Source organism: Myxocyprinus asiaticus, chromosome 30, assembly GCF_019703515.2.
Source record: "Myxocyprinus asiaticus isolate MX2 ecotype Aquarium Trade chromosome 30, UBuf_Myxa_2, whole genome shotgun sequence".
NCBI lineage: Eukaryota > Metazoa > Chordata > Actinopteri > Cypriniformes > Catostomidae > Myxocyprinus > Myxocyprinus asiaticus.
Genome location: NC_059373.1, coordinates 14,366,058 through 14,387,706, shown reverse-complemented (window position 1 = coordinate 14,387,706; position 21,649 = coordinate 14,366,058). Strand labels below are relative to the sequence as shown.

Genomic DNA, 21,649 nt, shown 5'->3' with positions numbered 1-21,649 from the left:
TAAACATAGTGTACACTACAAGTCTAAAATTTGGGGACACATACAATACCAGTCTTAAGTTTTGACACACCTAACTGAATTGGTTTCCTGTGATCTTATTGATCTAAAACCTAAAGCTTTATTGCTTGAAAATAGTTTTGTAAAAAAAATAATAATAATAATAATAAAATGTCATCCCTTCGTATGAGTTTTGTTACAAAACTAAAAAAAAAAAAAATTTAAGATTTTATTGAAATTGATAAGTTGGAACAGATAATGAAGGAAAAGCAGACAAAATATGTCCAGCATACAAGGGAACTCCAATAATGTTTCAAAAGCATTCCAAGTACTCTGGGAAAAAAATGGTATCATGCAATTGCTACCTCAAGGATCTATTTCTACTTGATCTAACCCTTAAAATTAACTTTTAAATATTTACTGTCGATGTAACCTGATGTAGTCATGTGAAATAATATTTTTGACTCCATAAAACCAGTTAAGTTAGATGTGACCACATGAATCATATTTTTAGGTTACTTGACATAACTTTTTTTTTTTTTAGTGTAGGTACCACATGAAGTTGGTTGATAGAATGTGCAGCGTGTGCAGAGCTGTAATCTAGCCAAATGGTGGCTACTTAAAAAAACAAAAAACAACTACAACATATGATATTGGAATATCTAATAATATAATGTAAGAACCTTTGAACATTTTTGGTCATGGCATAATTCCCATACTTTTGTTTTAGTTCATAGTTTTGAGGACTTTCCTATTATTTTGAAATTAGTAATAATAGTATTATTAAAAAATAAGTATAAACTAAGTACAAACAATAAACACTCTTTTGTTTTTTTGTTTTTTCCTTTGTGATGTCCAGTTTACAGACAAACTCTGAACAGTTGTCGTAATCTGTCTTAAAAAAAAAAAAAAAGAAAAAAAGGAAAAACAAACTTCCCCTCTTACATTGGATGGTGCTCTCATTAAAACATATTGAGCCCATTAGAGCACTGTGTGTGTATTTGTGTGTTTAAGGGCAGCAGGAAGCAGCTGTAGTGCTTTCGTCCCAAGCTGATGTTGGGCAGCTTAAAGCCCTGGTGACATTTAAATGGCTCCCTGCTGCCGCCAGATTCTTGTTTGACCAACGGCATTAGAGACGCAGGGCTCCTGCTCCTCCTCGAGACAACAGAAAAGTCCTGCGCTACAGGACAGCTGCAATTAACGCCTCTGATCTCTCTCTCTCTCTCCTTTTCTCTTATATCTGTCGCTCTATCAGATTACACACATTCATTCTGCCCACTCTATAAATCAGCCATGGTTTCTATGGAAGTCATTGTGAATGCCATTATGACAACTCACCCTTGCAGTTTTGTACAGTCATTTTAAGCTCCTTGATCTTAATATGAAATGAATAGCTTTTCAGGGACCTCTTCTTTTTTCCAGACTTTTTTTTTTTTTCTAGATTGTTATTTTGAAGTTTTTGCCTACATGGACTCTGTGTTTTCTGTACTAATTTGGGGGGAAATGTGAGAAATTCTATCCGGTGGATTTAACTATGGTAAAATGTGTAAAACCAAGCGGTAACACTTTACAATATGATTCTATTTGTTGACTGTTGCTTATGCATTAGGTATAATGAATGAACAGTGATTTTTACACCATTTATTAATCTTAATGTTAATTTTTCAAAGTGCTGTTATTTTGTTTTCGTTCTCTAATTTATATTCAATTAACTAATATTAATGTATACAACTTCTAATGTAATAAATGCATTCATATATGTAGAAATGAACATTTAACCAATGCTGTAAAAGTATTGTTCATTGTTACTCCATGTTAACTCTTATGTTAACATAACAAATACAACCTTATTGTAAAGTGTTACCAAGAAAGCAGTGAGTAGTACACTATTATTAAAGTGGCAAAAAATCTTTACATTTTACCTTTTTGTTTAAAAAAATTTAAGCAGATATTTTTGCCAGTTTCAGTGTTTAATGTTGTGTTTTATTGTTTTAATGTTGTATGCTGCCATTTTGGCCAGATCTCTGTTGAAAAGTAGGTTTTAATCTTAAGGTATAATGAAAACAATTTATTCAGACTTCTCTCTAAAAGCAATTATAATGAATATAAACAAATTGTACACCACAGAAAGGGCGAGAAATGGTTACAGTTTTATGAATTACAGACGTGCATTTGAATTCTGCAGATTTGAATCGAGTAGCAAATAACATGTCTGCAAATGTACATGATGCAACTTTTCCTCATCCTTTGTATTGATGTATTAAATGCCTGTTTGTGTGTGTGAGCTGTGCTCCTCTGCCAAATGCCTTCAGATCTCCACGATCCTTCTTTCCCATAACTCTCTTCTGTGCCTTGTGTTTGTTTCCTCTCAACTGACTATAAGCCTGAAGCTGTTACGCTTCACCCAGTTGTAGCTAATTGGGTTAAATTATTAAAAAGAATCACAGTAATTAGGATGTTGTTAATTAGGGTATATTGTTCAGATTGCATTTACTTTATGCTTATAAATCAAGTTTTTGGATGGTATGTTAACTTTTATTTTTATTTTATTAAAGGCACTGTCATTATTAACTCACCCTTATGTTGTCCCAACCACATATGACTTTGTTTCTTCCATATAACACAAAAGGAGATGTAATGCAGAATGACAGCCTCAGTCACTATACACTTGCATCTTTTTTCATCCTATGACATGCATAGTGACTAAGGCTTACATTCTGCTTAATATCTAATTTTTAGGTTGAATAAATGAAGATTGAATTTTTGTTTTTGCATGATTTTTTTTTTTAAAGGTCTCAAATGTTTGTGCATTGTTTTTCTCTTGTGCTCGCAGGCCCCCCTTCTCCACCTCGTGATCTGGTTTACACCCTTAAACAATCCACACTCATTCTGGAATGGGCCCCACCAAATGACTCTGGAGGCCGAGTAGATCTTACCTACACCATAGGCTGTCGGCGATGTGTTGGCCCCCCGCGGGCCCCCCAGGTGCAGTGTGAGCCCTGTGGGGCCAGTGTGGGCTTCGTACCCCAGCAGAACAGCCTTATGGAGCGCACGGTCACTGTGGTGAACCTGCTTCCCAACTCCAACTATTCCTTCAGCGTTGAAGCCCGCAATGGCGTCTCGGAGTTGCTGCCCAATAAAAGGTTCTACACTCAAGTCAACATTTCCACCAGCCTCCCAGGTACACTCTTTATACAGTCATAGCAAACTACTGTCAATTATTATTTACCTTACAAAAAAATATTCAGTACTGTCAACTGTTGTATCCTGTTGTACAATTCACAACATAATTGAATTGATTTTGTTGTTCCTGCAACATATTTCCTCTCAAATTGGTGGGCGATAATTGGTTGATAGGAATGTTTACCAACTAACAAGGAATGTTAGTCCTGGAACATGTCACATACATGTAAATCTCTTTAAAGTTGTGTTCCATTTCACTTGGAAAGTTGAAAAATTTGGAAGTGCAATAGAACACCATTTAAAGTCGGATTTCCAACTTGATGGAAAGTTTTAAACCCTACTGGCAGCATCTAGGGAGACACGGTTAATGTTAAACATTTACATTTAACCAGTCTGTTTACATGCACTTTAGATTTCAGTCAAACTGAACTACATTTCTTTTAAAAATGTCACGTAAACGGTCCGTTTTTTATGAAGTTGGACTAACAGAACTAGATAATGTTATTGTTGCTTGGTATACACGTTATTTGAACCGTATCTAAAGTAGCATTGGCATTGTGCACATGTATGCTACGAAAGGCAGGTGACGTTTGACATGTATTTAACCTGTCATATTTCTCATCCTTCCCTGATACAACCTATTTAACATTTGCAAAGACTCTCTTGAGAAGATAACTGAGAACCGGCAAAAAACACCAACCTTCGAGCTTTAGACAACAGAACACTGTGTGGTCAGAAGTCAGAGAAATCAAGTAGCAGTATCCACATCCTATTTTGAATGGAACGCAGCATAAGCATTGTCAGTTTTACAGTGTATGCATATTGTTTAATGTCTGAGCAGTTGTAATGCCCTTTAACATCAAGTAATTTTGGTAGAGATTGGATTTAAAGACACCGTCCAATCCCAGTAATACTGCAGCAGATGTTTTCACTCATCTTGGGTTGATTTGAGTTGAATGGTCCCTTTTTTGAGTCAAATGGGGTTGTGATAAAGCAGCTTATGTTCATCTTAATGCTTCAGTTTCATTGCTTTTGCCACAAGTAACTGATGCGTTGTTCTATACTGCTCGGGATTAAATGGAGTTCCTGGCCTCTTTAATTAGATTGGGTGTAGTGGTCCATGTGTTGACAATTTTTTTTCCCCCCTGTTTGATAAGCGGATTCCTAATGGTACTATCCCATGAGTGTCATTAAAAAAGATTTTTCACCATTAGTTGAGATCCTTTCAGAATGGCTTAGTGCTAAACAATGCAACTACAAAAATGCAAATCATCAGATAGTCTTTTTGGTCCACTTCTTTATCTTTTAAATTTGAATGCTAAATGTTCGCATAATTGGAGATTATAGTAATTTCTCTCAGGTGAAATTGCCATTGTTCTGATAGGTTAGACTACAATAAAGAGAGAGAAATTAATATCTGAATAGAGTGTAATTGGTCAAAGTCAGTAAACATGGTATGGTTTACTGAAAAAAACTGCAAAATTGTGTTCATAAAGGAAATCACAGACATTAAACATAATTATACCTTCATACTATGGTGGCATTCAGGGATTCATAAAGTACGTTTAAAATATATATATATATATATATATATATATATATATATATATATATTATTTTTTATTTATTTATTTATTTATTTTTTTATTTTTGGTTATACACTGGCAGCCAAAAGTTTGGAATAATGTTCAGATTTTGCTCTTATGGAAAGAAACGTGTACTTTTATTCACCAAAGCGGCATTAAACTGACCACAATATATAGATAGGACATTAATAATGTCTTAAACTACTTCAAAGAGTTCTCATTATAAAATCCTCCACGTGCAGCAATGACAGCTTTGCAGATCCTTGGCAATCTAGCTGTCAGCTCTCAGGTGACATTTCACCCCACACTTCCTGTAGCACTTGCCATAGATGTGGCTGTCTTGTCGGGCACTTCTCACGCACCTTACAGTCTAGCTGATCCCACAAAAGCTCAATGGGGTTAAGATCCATAACACTCTTTTCCAATTATCTTTTGTCCAATGTCTGTGTTTCTTTGCCCACTCTAACCTTTTCTTTTTGTATTTCTGTTTCAAAAGTGGCTTTTTCTTTGCAATTCTTCCCATAAAGCCTGCACCCCTGAGTACACAGTTATGGTTGTTTTACTACAAACTTTGAGACTGTATATTATATTTGACTCTCCAGTGCTGGAACAGGGCTAAAACAAAGTGTGGATATAGGTCTGGCTATGCGAGACTGTAGTTTGAAGTAATCACTTTTCTTTGCATGATACATAGGCTATTGTATAAATGCAGTCAATGTCGGCGTTAGCTAGCTAGCCAGCATTATCTATAGCTGTAAGCTAAATTTGGTGGATGATGACAGTAGCTCTTTATGAAATAGAATGTACATTATAAATATGTTGACACAATTCAGTATTGATGTGATTCCATCACAACTGTCATTTTGATATATATCGATGCACTATTGTTTTATAAGAATAGATTGTATCTATTTTCTGTATAACCAAGTTATGTTACTCTAATGAATGGGTCTTTTTGCATTATCTAGCATTCATTTCATGTGTTATTGTAGTTTAGCTAAAATTACACAGATCAATCCTTATGGCACTATATTTCACATGCTTTGCAATTATGTAAACTTACCTGTCCAATAAGAAGAATGCCAATTCAGGGTCGGTTTTGATCCCCAAAACCAAATGAAGGTCCCTCCAGGAATCAAATGCCCTGCCAATGTTCACTCTAGTTGACCGCGATCACGTTCCCGCTTAGCCAGATGGGATTCAGTAGCTAATGTTTTTTTTTTTTTTTTTTTTTTGGCTTACTCTGAGTTTGTGTAGGAGTCAGTTTTGTGCTGGGAGCTGGATGTTTGCTAGATTCCATTTGTTGTCGCTGTTGAATAACGGAAGAGAAGCACTGAGGCAAGGCTCTTGGGAGCGTGCATAAACGTCACATCCTTTGGATTTTCCCGGCAAAATTGACCCACTCCCTTCGCATGAAAATCAGTCTACAGGCTTTAATAGACAACCTAGGAAGTCTGGGAAGGGCTCATTTTTTAAGTTGCGTTATATGCCGTTCACACATTGGCAAAAAAAAGGCGAATATTACATGAAAATTGTTACATATTGCAATTTTAAGCTTCATTTAATGGACCAAATAGCTTTCAGCTGTGTTTGATATAATGGCAAGTGATTTTCTAATACCAAATTAGCAATTTAGCATGATTACTCAAGGATAAAGTGTTGGCTCCTGGAAATGGGGCCTGTCTAGATTTGATAAAAAATAACTTTTTTTCAAATAGTGATGGTGCTGTTTTTTACATCAGTAATGTCCTGACTATATTTTGTGATCAGTTAAATGGCACTTTGGTGAATTAAAGTACCAATTTCCTTCCGAAACAGCTAAATTATTCAAAACTTTTGGCTGCCAGTGTGTGTGTGTCAAAATCAAAATCAAATCACTTTATTGTCACACAGCCATATACACAAGTGCAATGGTGTGTGAAATTCTTGGGTGCAGTTCTGATCAACATAGCAGTCGTGACAGTGATGAGACATATACCAATTTACAATAACATCAAATTAACACAACACAATTTAAACATCTGATATACACATAATTACACTCAACAGTATACAAATAATAACATACACTGTACAGTATACAATATGCACTATATATACACAATAATCAATAAAAATAAAAAATAAAAATATATAAAAAAGTATATATATATAGAATGTACAGTATTGTATTGTATTGACATTCAGGCTGTCGGTTGATAGTCAGTTGTTAAGAGAGAACATAATATAATAATAATATAATTTATGACAGTCCGGTGTGAGATATAAGAGTAAGGGTAATAAAGTGCAGTGCTGATGTATTTTGATCGTGGGAGATCAAGAGTTCAAAAGTCTGATTGCTTGGGGGAAGAAGCTATCATGGAGTCGGCTGGTGCGGGTCCTGATGCTGCGATACCGCCTACCTGATGGTAGCCGTGAGAACAGCCCATGGCTCGGGTGGCTGGAGTCTCTGATGATCCTCCGAGCTTTTTTCACACACCGCCTGGTATATATGTCCTAGAGGGAGGGAAGCTCACCTCCGATGATGTGTCTGGCAGTTCGCACCACCCTTTGCAGTGCTTTGCGGTTGTGGGCTGTGCTATTGCCATACCAGGTGGAGATGCAGCCAGTCAGGATGCTCTCTACAGTGCAGGTGTAGAACCGTGTGAGGATGTGGCGGTTCATTCCAAACTTCCTCAGCCGTCTCAGGAAGAAGAGGCGCTGATGAGCCTTCTTCACAACGACTTCAGTGTGGATGGACCATGTGAGTTCCTCAGTGATGTGGACACCCAGGAACTTGAAGCTGCTGACTCTCTCCACTGGTGCTCCATTGATGGTGATGGGACTGTGTTCTCTGTCTTTTCTCCTGAAGTCCACCACAAGCTCCTTTGTCTTACTGACATTGAGGGAGAGGTTGTGCTCCTGACACCAGTGTGTCAGAGTGTGTACCTCCTCTCTGTAGGCTGTTTCATCATTGTCAGTGATCAGACCTACCACCGTCGTGTCATCAGCAAACTTAATGATGGCATTGGAGCTATGTGTTGCCACACAGTCATGTGTGTACAGGGAATACAGGAGTGGGCTGAGAACACAGCCCTGTGGGGCTCCAGTGTTGAGGGTCAGTGATGAGGAGATGTTGCTGCCTATTCTAACCACCTGGCGTCTGCTTGACAGGAAGTCCAGGATCCAGCTGCACAACGAGCTGTTTAAGCCCAGAGCCCGGAGTTTCTCATCTAGCTTGGAGGGCACTATGGTGTTGAATGCTGAGCTGTAGTCTACAAACAGCATTCTCACATAAGTGTTCCTTTTTTCCAGGTGGGAGAGAGCAGTGTGTATTGTAGATGCAATGGCATCATCAGTGGAGCGGTTGTTGCGGTAAGCAAACTGCAGCGGGTCAAGAGAGAGTGGCAATACAGAGCAGATGTAATCTCTGATTAGTCTCTCAAAACATTTGCTGATGATGGCGGTCAGAGCAACAGGACGCCAGTCATTTAAACAAGTTATTTTTGATTGTTTTGGAACAGGCACAATGGTGGATGTTTTAAAGCATGTGGGCACTACAGACAAAGAGAGGGAAAGGTTGAAAATGTCCGTAAAAACACCAGCCAGCTGGTTCACGCACGCTCTGATGACACGGCCCAGAATGCCGTCTGGGCCAGCGGCTTTACGGATATTCACCCGTCGGAAGGATCGGGTTACATCCGCTGCAGAGACGGAGAGTGAACTAACCTCTGTAGCTTCAGCCGCGAGAGCTCTCTCCGCGAGGGCGGTGTTATTTCCCTCGAAACGAGCATAAAAAGTATTTAGCTCATCCGGTAGAGAGGCAGCGGTGTTCATGGCGGAGTTTTTATTCCCTTTAAAGTCCGTGATGATGTTAATTGCCTGCCACATGCTTCTAGAGTTGGTGGTGTTAAACTGTCCTTCAATCTTACTCCTGTACTGGCGTTTTGCGGTTCTGATAGGGCATAACTGGCTTGTTTATGCTCCTCCATGTTCCCGGAATTAAAAGCGGAGGTCCGCACATTAAGTGCCGCGCGAACATCGCTATTTATCCATGGCTTCTGATTCCGATAGATTCGTACAGTTCTGGTCGGAACGACGTCCTCTACGCACGTTCTGATGAAACATATTACGCTATCAGCGTAAAGCTCGATGTCGCCATCAGAGGTGGACCGGAACATCTCCCAGTCCGTGTGATCAAAACAGTCTTGTAGCGTAGAATCTGATTGGTCCGACCAGCACTGGATCATTCTGAGGGTGGGTGCTTCCTGTTTCAATTTCTGCCTGTAAGCGGGCAGAAGCAGAATGGAAGAGTGGTCCAATTTGCCAAATGGTGGGCAGGGGAGGGATTTGTAGCCATCCTGGAACGGAGAGTAGCAATGGTCCAAAACCCGGTCCCCTCGTGTGTTGAAACTAATGTGCTGGTGATATTTTGGTGCGACTGATTTTAAACTGGCTTTATTAAAGTCCCCGGTCACAATGAACACGGCCTCAGGGTGCGCGGTTTCCTGCTCACTTATAATCCCATACAGTTCCTTGAGTGCCCGGTCTGTGTCGGCTTGTGGGGGGATGTACACAGCTGTGATAATGACCGCTGTGAATTCCCTCAGTAGCCAGAATGGTCGACACAGAAGCATAAGAAATTCCATGATCAGGAGAGCAGAAAGACTTGATAGAATGTACGTTCCTCTGATCACACCAGGATTTGTTGATCATAAAACATACACCACCACCTCTGCTTTTACCTGAGAGGTCTTTCGCTCTGTCCACTCGGTGCACGGAGAACCCCGCGGGTTCAATGGCGGAGTCTGGAATCTCCGCAGACATCCAAGTTTCTGTTAGGCAGATAATGCAGCAGTCCCTTGTATCTCGTTGGAAAGAGATCCGCGCTTTCAGCTCGCAGAGCTTGTTATCCAGAGACTGAACATTTGCCAGTAGAATAGTGGGTAGCGGGGGTCGATTTGCGCGGCGTCTTACTCTGATGAGAACGCCGGCTCTGTTTCCCCTTTTCCTCCTGCGTTTCCGCGGCTGTGCTGCCCAGACAAAGGGCTCCGCTTGCGTGTTTGTAAACAGCGGGTCGGCATTGAGGAATGTGAAGTCCGGTTTACGGTGTGAGATTGCTGAACCAATGTCCAAAAGTGTTTGTCTGTCGTTGACAATAAGGCAGAGAACATCCGAGACAAAAAACATAAGAATTGTGAACAAAACAAACAAAACATTACTATGTTGTGTCGGAGCTCGCAACGCAGCAGCCATACTCGGTGCCATCTTGAGTCAGTATGTGTGTGTGTGTGTTTGTGTGTGTATGTATGTATATGTGTGTGTGTGTGTGTGTGTATGTATGTGTGTATATATATATATATATATATATATTCTTTGGCTTAGGTTTAGGGTTTGGTTTAGGGTTAGTCTGTAGTAATTATAATGACCTTGATGTAAAAGCAATAGAAGTTTATGGTATGCCCTCATTTGGATAGGTGTGTGTGCTGGCCCATGTGCAGAAGCTCATTTTAATGCTGACCAATTACAAAATGAAGTTGTATAAGAGCAGCATCTGGAGTCGGGTGGGGCTTAGTGAACAGCTGGTGTTTATGTGTGTGGGGAGGGTGGGCAGTTGCACTGACCACACATACAGTACACACAATAATATGTACATGCCGGGTACACATTTGCACTTCAGATATCACCTAAAGTATTTATCCCTTACCTATATCCTTCAATTTTTCTATAATACAGTGCATTGTGGACCTATATGAACTCCCTTTACACAACACCTTGATTAACACAGTCCTGATGGGCAACAGCAAACTTGCTTTGTGCTTCCACACTGACAGCATTTCTGTTTATTAATGGAGTAGCTCGCTTTTATCAAGTTTTCCACTCTCTCTGATTTTGCTATCCATTAAGAGTCAATTATGGAATGTTTATTTGGCACTCTACTCCTGCTCCTTTCATTATTTGATACTCTTCCCAACACAATTGCTTCTTCCCAGCCTATACAAGGCTCCAGTTTAAATTGTCTCTTTTCTCCTGGGAATAAATCTTTCTCATCTGAGATGGGCCATCCTTGTGATTTTATTGTGCTGGAAGTTGTGTGGATAGACACAATACAACTCCTTAAAGGGGTAGCTTACCCAAATATAAAAATGATATCATCATTTACTTACCCTCATGTTGTTCTAAACCCATATGGCTTTCTTCCGTAGCACATAAATGAGGTGTTTGGAACAATATAAATCTCAGACACCATTCACTTTTTTTTTTTTTTTTTCATACAATGAAAGTTAATGGTGACTGAGGCTAACATTCTGCCTAACATCATCTTCTGTACTCCATGGAAGAAAGTAAGTCAGTCATACTGGTTTGGAACAGAATAAGGGTTAGTGAATGATGACAGAATTTTCATTTTGGGGTGAACGATCAATTTAATTTTAATGTTGGTTGCATATTCTAACTTAATCTTCCTCTAAATTCCTACTCTATTCTCAATAAAAACACCATTAATCTCTCTCTCGCACACATACTCACACAGCACACATACTTGAGGTTAACTGGAGCTCTCAGAGTAAGTGCTATTACTTGTTTCTGATGTACAGTCTAAAGGCAGCTGTGTGTTTATGCTCTTTGATTAGAGTCGGGTGTGATTGCCAGACAACACAAAGAAGCTGAATAGATGCTGAGATCAGTGCTGTGGTTGTGTTCGTGCGTTTAGTGGTTCTTGGGAGTTTTGTGAGGGATTGGCCCTTTGTTGAATGCTCTGTACAAACAAAATGGTAAAGGGGCGTTCACACCGACAGCACTTTGAAGCAACAAAGAGACAGGAAGTTTTTCATTTTCAATGAGAGTTGGCGATTTGAGGCGACATGAGCAAAATAGACTGTTGCCGATAAAGTTGAGTGTAATTTAGCTTTATGCAAATGTGCAGTTACATGGGAGTGCAGACATTCAAGTTCATGTGATGCTGCCTGATACTGTTTGGATACTGTAGTTGTCAGTACAGTAACAAAAGTACACTCTAAAAAATTTACTTCGTTATCTCGGAAATTAACTTCGCTGTCGTAATGTTGATATTACAAAAAAATATATCATGTAACCAAGGGTACTAAAATTAACTGAGTTGATTCAACTAAAATAAATGTCTTGTCAGTATTACTTAATCCATTTGCATTGGGACAGCATACATATTTTTTGTTTGGTTAACTGAAACTGGGCCAAGAATTTCTAATTTCCAGCCAGCTTTGCATAGTACACGACAGGGAGAGTTAATGTTCAAATTAAGTGTTATTTTATGTGTCTGTGTGCAAGATTATCAAGGCTCCTCCTTTATATTAGTGTTTAATGTTGTATTATGTTGAGATTTTGAAGCTTTTCTGTTATGTTGTAGTTTTGGGGGTTACAGTACCATCATGGTGAAGAGTGGAGCTTGAGCCTAGGTTGAGGACTAATACATTTTGAGTATTCTACATATTGCCTTTATCTACTGAGTAATTGCTGTACTAACCACAGCATCGTGACCAAGTTGCACTTAGTAGTGCTTCTCACCAGCATGTTAACATATCCTATCACTATCTACTATTTCACTAAAAGAGTTTCACTCAAGTTATTTTGACACATTATTTTGTTGGGCTTCCTTGATTCAGTTAAGTTCCCTCTACTTGAAGTATTGAAGTTGAACTTACATGGTATTTTTAATTTAAGAAAACTCATTTCAAACATGTGGAACCACTGTCTATGATTGATTCAAGTTCAGTAGGAAAAAAAATGTCTAAGTATGACTGTCTGATATTCCACTGACGTTTATCTGCACACCACCAAAACTTTGCTTTGTTAACATTTTTGTGTCATTTGGATGTCTTTGACGGCTTTGGCTTGTGTGACTTGGTTGCATTTTTCTTGAGAAATTCTAAGTATTAAAGTGAAATTACTGTAAATGATTGTCCATGATGTTACAGAATCCTCTGAAATGTGGTTAAAATGCTTCTATTGCTAATGGTAGGCTGGAGTTGCCAATGGATGTTATAATTAAGATATGTGCATTTGTTGTAATACAATTTAATGCAAATGAGATGTACAGAAAATAGCTGAAATTAAACATTTATTTAACAAAATATTTTCTCAAAATTCACCAAAAATAGTTAATTATTCATTGACAAAACTGTCAGCAGAGATTGGAACTAACATATATCTGTTAAACGGCCAAGTATTAATCTCAAATCTCAAAATAGCCAAATATCGTTGAACTTAGTGGCTTACCTAATATGTCAGTCTATCACTGTGAAACATGTTTTGAGTGGTGTCTCTTACCTTTACTGTATAGATCATGTGTTCAAGGCAAATTGTTATATTTGCTAGTGTTGTACTCTTGCAGCCTTTCCTCCTGCATCTATACACATCTACACAAACAGCCTCAATATTGCCTTTCTGTTGTCTCACTAAACCTTGACGGGCTCCATGCAAGCGGAGAGTGTGTTGGGGCTGATGCCCTTGCTGTGTTCTAAGACAATATGTCATAAAGAGCCACTGACCTTTATGAATACTGCATTAGTGACTTTCAGGCTGGGCACACTCTTACCCCCACTCCTAAACTAAACCTGTTAGCCAATCTCCCTCCTGCCCTCTTCAACCTCCCAGTGTGAAATATTAAACTTCCTCTCAGGATAAGGCCCTGTGGTGCCTCCACACTATGGAGCTTTACAGCACCCGTTTCATGGCTGGCAGAGTTGCCGTTGAGCTGGTGTGAGTTTAAGACCACAGGTCGATGAGAAGTGCACCCTGACCAAATGGATTTCCCTGTATTTGAGAAGGGGGCTTTGAGTCGGGCTTTATCGTCCCACCGCAGGCACTGATGGGGGGTTAGAGTTGAAGGGAGTGGGTGCTCTGCTTCTTTTCTTGAGGGGACTCAGGAAAGAAAGTCCCATTAGGGACAGGAATTCCTCCAGCCCCGGATCTCCAGGGATCTCCACAGTTGATTAGACATGAAGATTTACACACTTGTGAACGTGCGTGTATGTGTCTGTGTGTGTGTGTGTGTGTGTGTGTGTGTACGGGCTTGGTGATACTTGTGTGACAATTTTTTTTTTTTTTTATATCCTCACTAATATAATGAAACTGGTAGAAAACCCACTAGTGAGGACATTTTAGGTGTTCCTCGCTAGTAAAAAAAAAAAAAAAAGCTCAGAATTCGGCCAAATCATGTTTAGCTTTAAATCTACTAATGTGCACAGGTTTCAGTGAGGGTTAGGTTTAGTTAGGTTGGTTGTGTGTGTGTGTGTGTGTGTGTGTGTGTGTGTGTGTGTGTGTGTGTGTGTGTGTGTGTGTGTGTGCGTGTGTGTGTGTGTGAGCGCATTTCTGGCTGGTTTATCCTCCTGATTTCAGCTAATCACTCACGTTTTGAAGTGGGAAGCCATTTGAACTAATCCAATTACTGTATGGTATACATACTCGGAAATATAACTGTAAATTTGTCTAAGTAGAACTGCATATTTGCTTAACATCTGACTGTGTCTTATGTGCAGTGTCAAAAATTTACTTTTACATTAAGGGACAATATTTGCCCCCTGGATTCGATTTTCAGAGGCATTTTTGAACCGTTTTGAGGACTTTTTTTTTTTTTTTTTTTTTTTACAATTTAAAACAAACTGTGTCATCTGTTTATGTCCAAAACATAAATTTAAACAATTCATTAATACAAGATAATCTCAAAATTTAGAATTACTACCTATTACCCTAAGAATTAAATCAATATTAACTCATATTTGACATGTATGCATGTGTCAGGTTTTGCCTACACTGTGGCGTCCAGCCAAATGAGGAAAACTGCTTATTAAACAAGCTAAATATGCTTATTAAACAAGCTAAATAAGTAAATTGTACAAATACAAAAAAAAAAAAAACTGTAAGGTTTAGGGTAGGTAATAGAAAATATCCTTAGCTCAGTATAAAAATTGGTCCCCACCATGAGGAGTGTGTGTATGCATTCACAACCAAGATTATGGCCAAATATGTGCTACAAATTCAAACACAATTTAACAAGATATCTGTTGGAGCACTTTTTGTAAGATGAACCAAGGTGAATGTCTGGAAACTGAAAGAAATCTCCTGGCTTTTCACAGTCCATATGCCTTTTGAAGGTTTTTCTTCTGAGTCTCTTATATTTGTTGTGTATTTTCTGTAGAAATCTAAACAAACAACCGAAACAGTTATATAAATGTTTAAGTGTTCCTATATCTCAACTGGTAGAGCATGGCAACAGCAATGCCAAAGTTGTGGGTTTGATTCTCAGGAAACACACATACTCTGGCTAAATATGTAAAGTTAAATACATTGTAAGTTGCTTTGGATAAAAGCAGGAGCTGAATGCACAAGCAAACATGAATGTAAAATGTTCTATTCAAGTCTTTGTTCACTCCTGACCCATGGTATTTTTCCAAGTACCTCATTTACCAATTGGAAGCAGAGGTTTTAAAATTTTAAGGGACTAAACCGACAGAGACCCGAACAAAGATTTGGGTCAGATCTTCTCACAGATCTAGTTTTGGACAGCTCCGCTTTTGATTGATTGCAGATATTTTGCAGCAAAACATAAATTCCCTTGTCTCTTAACAATAACATTGTGTTTTCTCTATGGTTTCGGGTGTTTATTTACCTGTGTGAGGGAGAGAGAGAGTCTGAAGGGAGGGGTCACCGTAGAGGGATTGACATTTCAATATCTTCAGAGGATTTAGGTTGGCTGCTTTAGATGGCCGGGGCCTGTGGAGCTCTCTGGGGTCAGGCCCCCCTGCGTGCCTCATCAGAGGCAGGGTGGGGGGAGAGGGATAAGAGGATGACACGGGGTGAAGGACAGCAGGATACACGGCCTAAAGAGGAGAGGTGTGTGTGTGTTTGTGTTTTTGAGGCATGTTAAAAGGCAAATACTCATGAAAAATTAAATTTAACTTAAGTCTAATGTGACCGTCCACATATGACCACCCAAATTAGCATTGTAAACAATGCCTATTCTGTCTCTAAACACTAAGTGAAGAAGGTTATGACCCCTTTATGTATTTTAAAGAAACATGAGTTTATACTCCGTAGTCTTCCCATTCTGTCTGAAGGAATGCACTCTCAGAACCTCAAAAGTTCCACCGCAATCCACTACACATCTGTACATTTGCTCTTGAGTGCAATAACCCATCCTCTGTCTCTCTCCCTAACAAGGAAGCTGCTCTCTCGGTCTGCCGTAATGGGGTAAAATGAGAGAGCATAAGGCTCCGGCAGCTCTAAAAGAGATTGAGTCATCACCCTCCATTCAGCGCCACACTCAACCAATTTGGCCTTCTTTGTCACGGAGCGAAAAGGATTTTAATTGGTCACAATGCAACATCTTTTCCTCACCCTTGGCGAGGGCTTGCTTTTTACCACTTCTCGTGGCAATCACGGATGTGTTTGCGAGCTTGTTATATGCCACGCATGGAGTTAAATGTTGGATTGAGGATGCACACACATGCACTCTTTGCAAGACATTGTTAGATCATCAAAAGAGTGTTGCAAAGAGCTCTACCAATGACAAGCAGCTAAAATAAGTCAGGCTCTCAAGACAGGGAGGTGAGAGAGTGTGTGCATGAAAGGAGAGCCGTTTCTCTGAAATGGTCCTTTTCCCTCTTAGTCTCATTATCACCATCATAAGTGTTGAGATATTTATTGTAAGGGATGGGCATTTTAGAGTAGTTTTGTAGTCGAGTACTCTAACCCACAAAAACAAATTCTTTAAACGGATTAGTGCTTTTAATATTTGACTAGCTGGAGCAGAATGAGTACTCAATTAGTCAATTACTTATGCACATCCCTATTTATTATACTTTGTGTACTTCTGTAATAAAAAGCTCAGAAGTCAATTTTTGACAAGTTATGTATGTTGAGTGTTGGAGTTGCAAAAATCATTGTCTTAGACCATATCGCATTGATTTAGCTTTTGATGTTTACGTTGCATTGCTGTTTATTCCTCTCATCCACACTCAAACAGTGTTTTCCTCCACAGAAAATAGAGATTTTCGAAAACACTCTCCATAACCACATACTATGGAAAACGATTACGTTAGGAAACTGAAAATTACATTTTGAAGCGAAAACGGATTAGTGTGGATGTGGTTTTAATCAGTATTTACAGAGTCATGCAGAACCCACTTAAGGTTTAGCTTAAAGGTGCACTCAGTAACTTTTTGTTTATGTCATCTTGGACTTACAGTGATACTATTAGTGTAGATACAGCATCATTTAAAAATAGTAGGTTTCAGTTACAGATGCCATTGTAGAAATTCACTATTCACAATCAGCCATAATTCATTTACACCAAGAGTGAAAGTGTCCAACGGTTACTGAGATTAGGCGAGTAATATTCAGATGGTCATGTGATTCTAAAATGGCAGCCCCCATGAGGGTGCCCCTGCCCCATGTAAAATAAAACTGCTTTTATAAGGTTACTGATATGACTAGAGTCTCATGTGGGTGTGAGTGCTCATGATTGTATACATATGTTTCAAAATTACAATTCATTTCTTTAGGATTAAAACTTTTTCTAATGTTGAAATAATTACTGAGTGCACTTTTAAAGTAAGGAAAAATAATTTGCCAACGGGGTAAGAAAAATAAGCTTAATTTAAGATGTATTCTCTGGTGGGATGTCACTTTGTGTGGTTGCGTGTGTTTGTGTAGCTATAGGGGATTGATTAGTTGCACTGTCTCCTCTTCCACTACTCAGGCAGTCTTGTGATGACACAGATGGCCTACTGCTATGATTGACAGCTTCCTTTCATCTCTAAGAGAGTCAGACTGTCCTGTCTTGTTTCTTTCACAATGAGTGCTGTTTTATTTTTATTTTTTTTATTTTTTTTTTGCCAGTGTGTGCATTTCTTTAACCTCGAGCTATTTTTTCTTTTAAGTGCAGTGTAACTTGCCGCACTTCTCATGAACTCTGCGAGTAGCATGGTGTGTTTGTCTGTGCTGTCAGGCTTTTTTACGCTATGTCTGTAGCTTACATTGCTTGTGTATAGAAAATGAAGCTCCTCATCATATTCCTATAACCAACACTCTCTCTGTTGTTCCCATTTTCATTTTCCCCCTGAATATTCTCCTTATTTTTTAACTTGGGAAAATAACAAGCTGCTTTGAAGCAATTAATGTTTTTTAACATCTTCAGCTTGTATCATCAGGAGTTGTCTGCATTGGTTTCATCACTGTTTGTTTGAGCAACCGTAGATCATATGTTCTTGAGCTGAAATCGATCTGTGCTTACCAAAATTTGAACTACTGCTTCTAGTGACCAAATCTAGGAGTGTTGTCTGTACAATGGAAGAAGGGGCATGGGTGGAAAAGGCAGTAGGAATTGTTTGAAAACTATCATTAGTTTTGGAATTCCATTTGTTGCCACTAGCTGCACTGAAATTACACACTTCTCCTTTAAGGGCAGTCATAAATCTGAGCTGAGGAAATTGGATTTCTTTAGTGATAAAGTATGGAATTCTATGGGAAATGCCATTGGCAAATCCAATTCCCTAATTTGCCTATCTGGGGGGGGATAATAGGGTTCAAAACAGTGTTACTATGAATGCAGACTTTAATACAGTGAAAAAGACACTCTTTTAGCATTACATAAATATATATATATATATAAAAAATTCCAACATTCTTTTGAATGTCCATGTACTAAAATAAAATATTTGATGCCATGAGTGTACCTTCATTTACTATTATTATTATTTTGAATGGCCATGGAAAATGAAACAATGTGATGATAATTTTACCTGGTCACAAAAAGTAGTCCGTTAATTTACCTGATGAACTTTCACCTTTTTCTGACCCTTAATGCTTCGCAAAGCTAATGTGTGCTTCTAAATCACTTGCACCTTTATTAGCAACTGACACATAAGTGCCAGCTTTACATGTCATAAATTCTGCTTCCCACGGATCTCAACCTCGACGAAAGCATGGGAATTTTTTGTGCAAATCTTCTGTAAATGTGCACTTTCGTTTGGGCATTGTTTCCACTCAGCTGTCATTTGCTACTACTGTCAAGAAACTTTGATGCCGAACACAACAGCACTTCGTGTGTTCATGGAGAGATTGACAGGCAGGAATTTGGCCAATAGTTGCTGCAAGCATCTTATAATCGACCAACTGGTGTGCGAGAAGGTGGGACTTACAAAGAGGGGTTTGAGCAATGCAAATATGCACGCACACAATGAAGTATTAGACCAGATGCACATCATCATGTAACTAAAGCCGAATCTCAGACATTTTTGCAAATTTAGAAATCCTGGCCTGACACGTTTTTAAGGTCCGAAAAAGAGGACATGTCCAGGAAAAAGAGGACATATGGTCACATTAGCTTAAGGCTCCGATACACTCACAGAAACGTTCTTCGCTCAGAGCTAATTTTTTGGAACAGATAAACAGTATACTGTTTGCGAACAATCACACACCGGCCATGCCACTGGGGGAGGCATTGAGAGAAGCATTTAAATATGAAAACACACAAGACTACATGTAAAACATCAACTAATATCACATTAAAATGTGTTATCAATGACTATATGCCGCTTTGAAAGATGCTTTTTTAACCATTCAATGATTATTTAAAGTAATATACTGTATATGCAGTATGTAATGTGTAGTTTGTCATGTTTAAATTCTGCATTCTTGAGGCTAATGCGCTAACACTCTATACGCGTCCATAATATGCGCTGGTTACTCTGTTACTGTATTTTATGATAACTTTGATACTACTGCAAAGATGTGTGTATAACAGGGTGCCAGGCAGAATGTAAATGAACAGAAACCAGACAAAAGATTGATGATTAGAGAAATATCTCTAATGTAAATGTGTGAATGTCTTTCGGCTGCAGATGGCACATGTATAAAGTAGCATATCAAACAACGCGTGAATGGGAACTCTTGTAGACCAAGTAAAAAAAATTAAAAAATCACACAACATACTGTAGTCTTGATTAAAGGGGTCACGTCATGAGGAATAAAATGTTCCTTAATCTTTTGACAAATAAGAAGTCATATAAAAACATGCTGTATGTTTTAGAACTGAAAAATTCCCCCTTAATAGAAAAAGAGCATTTATTTAACCTCTTACCTGGCAGACTCACCTGTAAGTTGGGGTGAACACAGCTATTATAGGGTTAACCCTGCTATTTAACCCTTTATAGTGCAGGGTTAACCCTATAATAGCTGTGTCCACCCCGACCCACAGGTGGGCCTGCCAGGTAAGAGGATAAACCAGGCTGTTGAAATGGCTTGTTTGGAATTTGTGTGTTTTGTGACATTACAAAGATGTCACAAAACATCTACAGCAAGACATCAGTGGCCACTTTTACAACATCACACCCTTGGCTCCGCCTACTGGTACTCTGTCACACAGGTGAAGAGGAGAGAAGGCCTGTCATGGGAGATTCATCTACACCAAAGGAGACTTACACAGGACACCTTCATGTGCCTATCTGGATTTAAATGTTTTTCTACATAAACATGCACTAGATGGACGTCTTTGTTAGTTTTGATGCGTTTATGGCAATGTGTGCCCTGTTTTAAGAGTGGTACAAGCGAAACTTTTAAAAACGCATCTCATTCTGCTGCTGCCACTGACTGGGAGAAACACATGCCGTTCTCTGTGTAAACAAACACAGAAGATGTGTGAGATGTCGCTTCTGTGAAGACCAGCATCTATGCTTTGTCCTGTTAAAGCACCCAACATCATCATAGATTGTATTTTGTTTGCGTATTCAGAAAATTTCTGCATGGATTGTATGTGTTTTCAGCTCATATCAGCGTGGATTTTATGTGTTTTCAGCTCATATTGGTGTGGATTGCTTGTGAACCAGTCTCAATATGATTCTAGCTTTGCAAAGAAACTGTTATTGAAAGATGGGGCAGATAAAAACTATTGGACCTGTGTGTAAACGCTTTGATTCACGAATGTTTCAAATGTCATGGCTGTTTTGTACCCTGACATGTAGTTCTATAAATTATAATGTGAAGCTTCTTCATTCTCTTCCGACTGAGTTTCAAACATGGCTGTATTTGAGTGGCTGCACAATGTTAGCCAATCATAACCGTGGGAATTAACATTAAGGTTTAAAGGAGATTCTGAGGCCAAAACTGAGCTTTTCAGACAGAGGGCCAGAGACAGGGTGAAAAATTATCATATATTATTAAATTATATATTATATAGTTTTGGTGCAGAAACAACTTTACTAACATTATAAGTGGACCTCAGGGAAGATAATACAATTATAAAAAAAAGAGTATATCATGACCCCTTTAAAGCTTTAGACCCTTTAAACGCATGCGATCGTACATATGTAGGTAAGATTACACCAGCTTGGTAACTCTGAACGTCGGTGTTTTCATGTTGACTCATCTTAACTGTCTGAAAAACTTAACCGGAATTAGTTGTAACCGATGACCTGAACCAATGGGTTAGTGTTGTCACGGTACCAACATTTCAGTAGTCTGTACCGATAGCAGTGAAATTTCACAATTCTCGGTACCAATTTCGGTACCACAGCATAAATATGCTAATATGTGCAATTGAACACACCCATTTAGCCTATTTAAAAAGTTAAATGTAAATTATCAATTTAAAGATGCGTGTTTCCTTCGTGTTTTTCAATCAAGGATGCCTTGCTTAAGTGTTTTAAATAGCACCCTAGTGAAATCTGTTTTATTCTTTACCAAATCATGTTTTCCTTTTTGTTATTATTATTATTATTATTATTATCCAGAACTCTGTTTTAGAGTTTAATTTAATTTCATCATCAAAATGGTGTCTAATCAGTTTGTTCTTAAATCTTTTAACAAGTGAAAATATAATTTTTTAACATGTCATTGCATTTTTTATTTTTTATTTTTATTTTATTTAT

The 21,649-nt window shown here is 38.5% G+C and overlaps 1 protein-coding gene across 4 annotated transcripts in view; it reads left to right on the top strand.

The window, feature by feature from the left end:
* The window catches only part of LOC127421162 (ephrin type-A receptor 7-like), a 210,827-nt gene that overhangs the window by 138,351 nt on the left and 50,827 nt on the right, over positions 1-21,649 (top strand). For all 4 annotated transcript variants that reach the window (XM_051663970.1, XM_051663971.1, XM_051663972.1 and 1 more), the window contains exon 5: positions 2,831-3,178. In XM_051663970.1, coding sequence (XP_051519930.1) covers positions 2,831-3,178 — 348 coding nt within the window. The remainder of the gene's footprint in view (positions 1-2,830; positions 3,179-21,649) is intronic.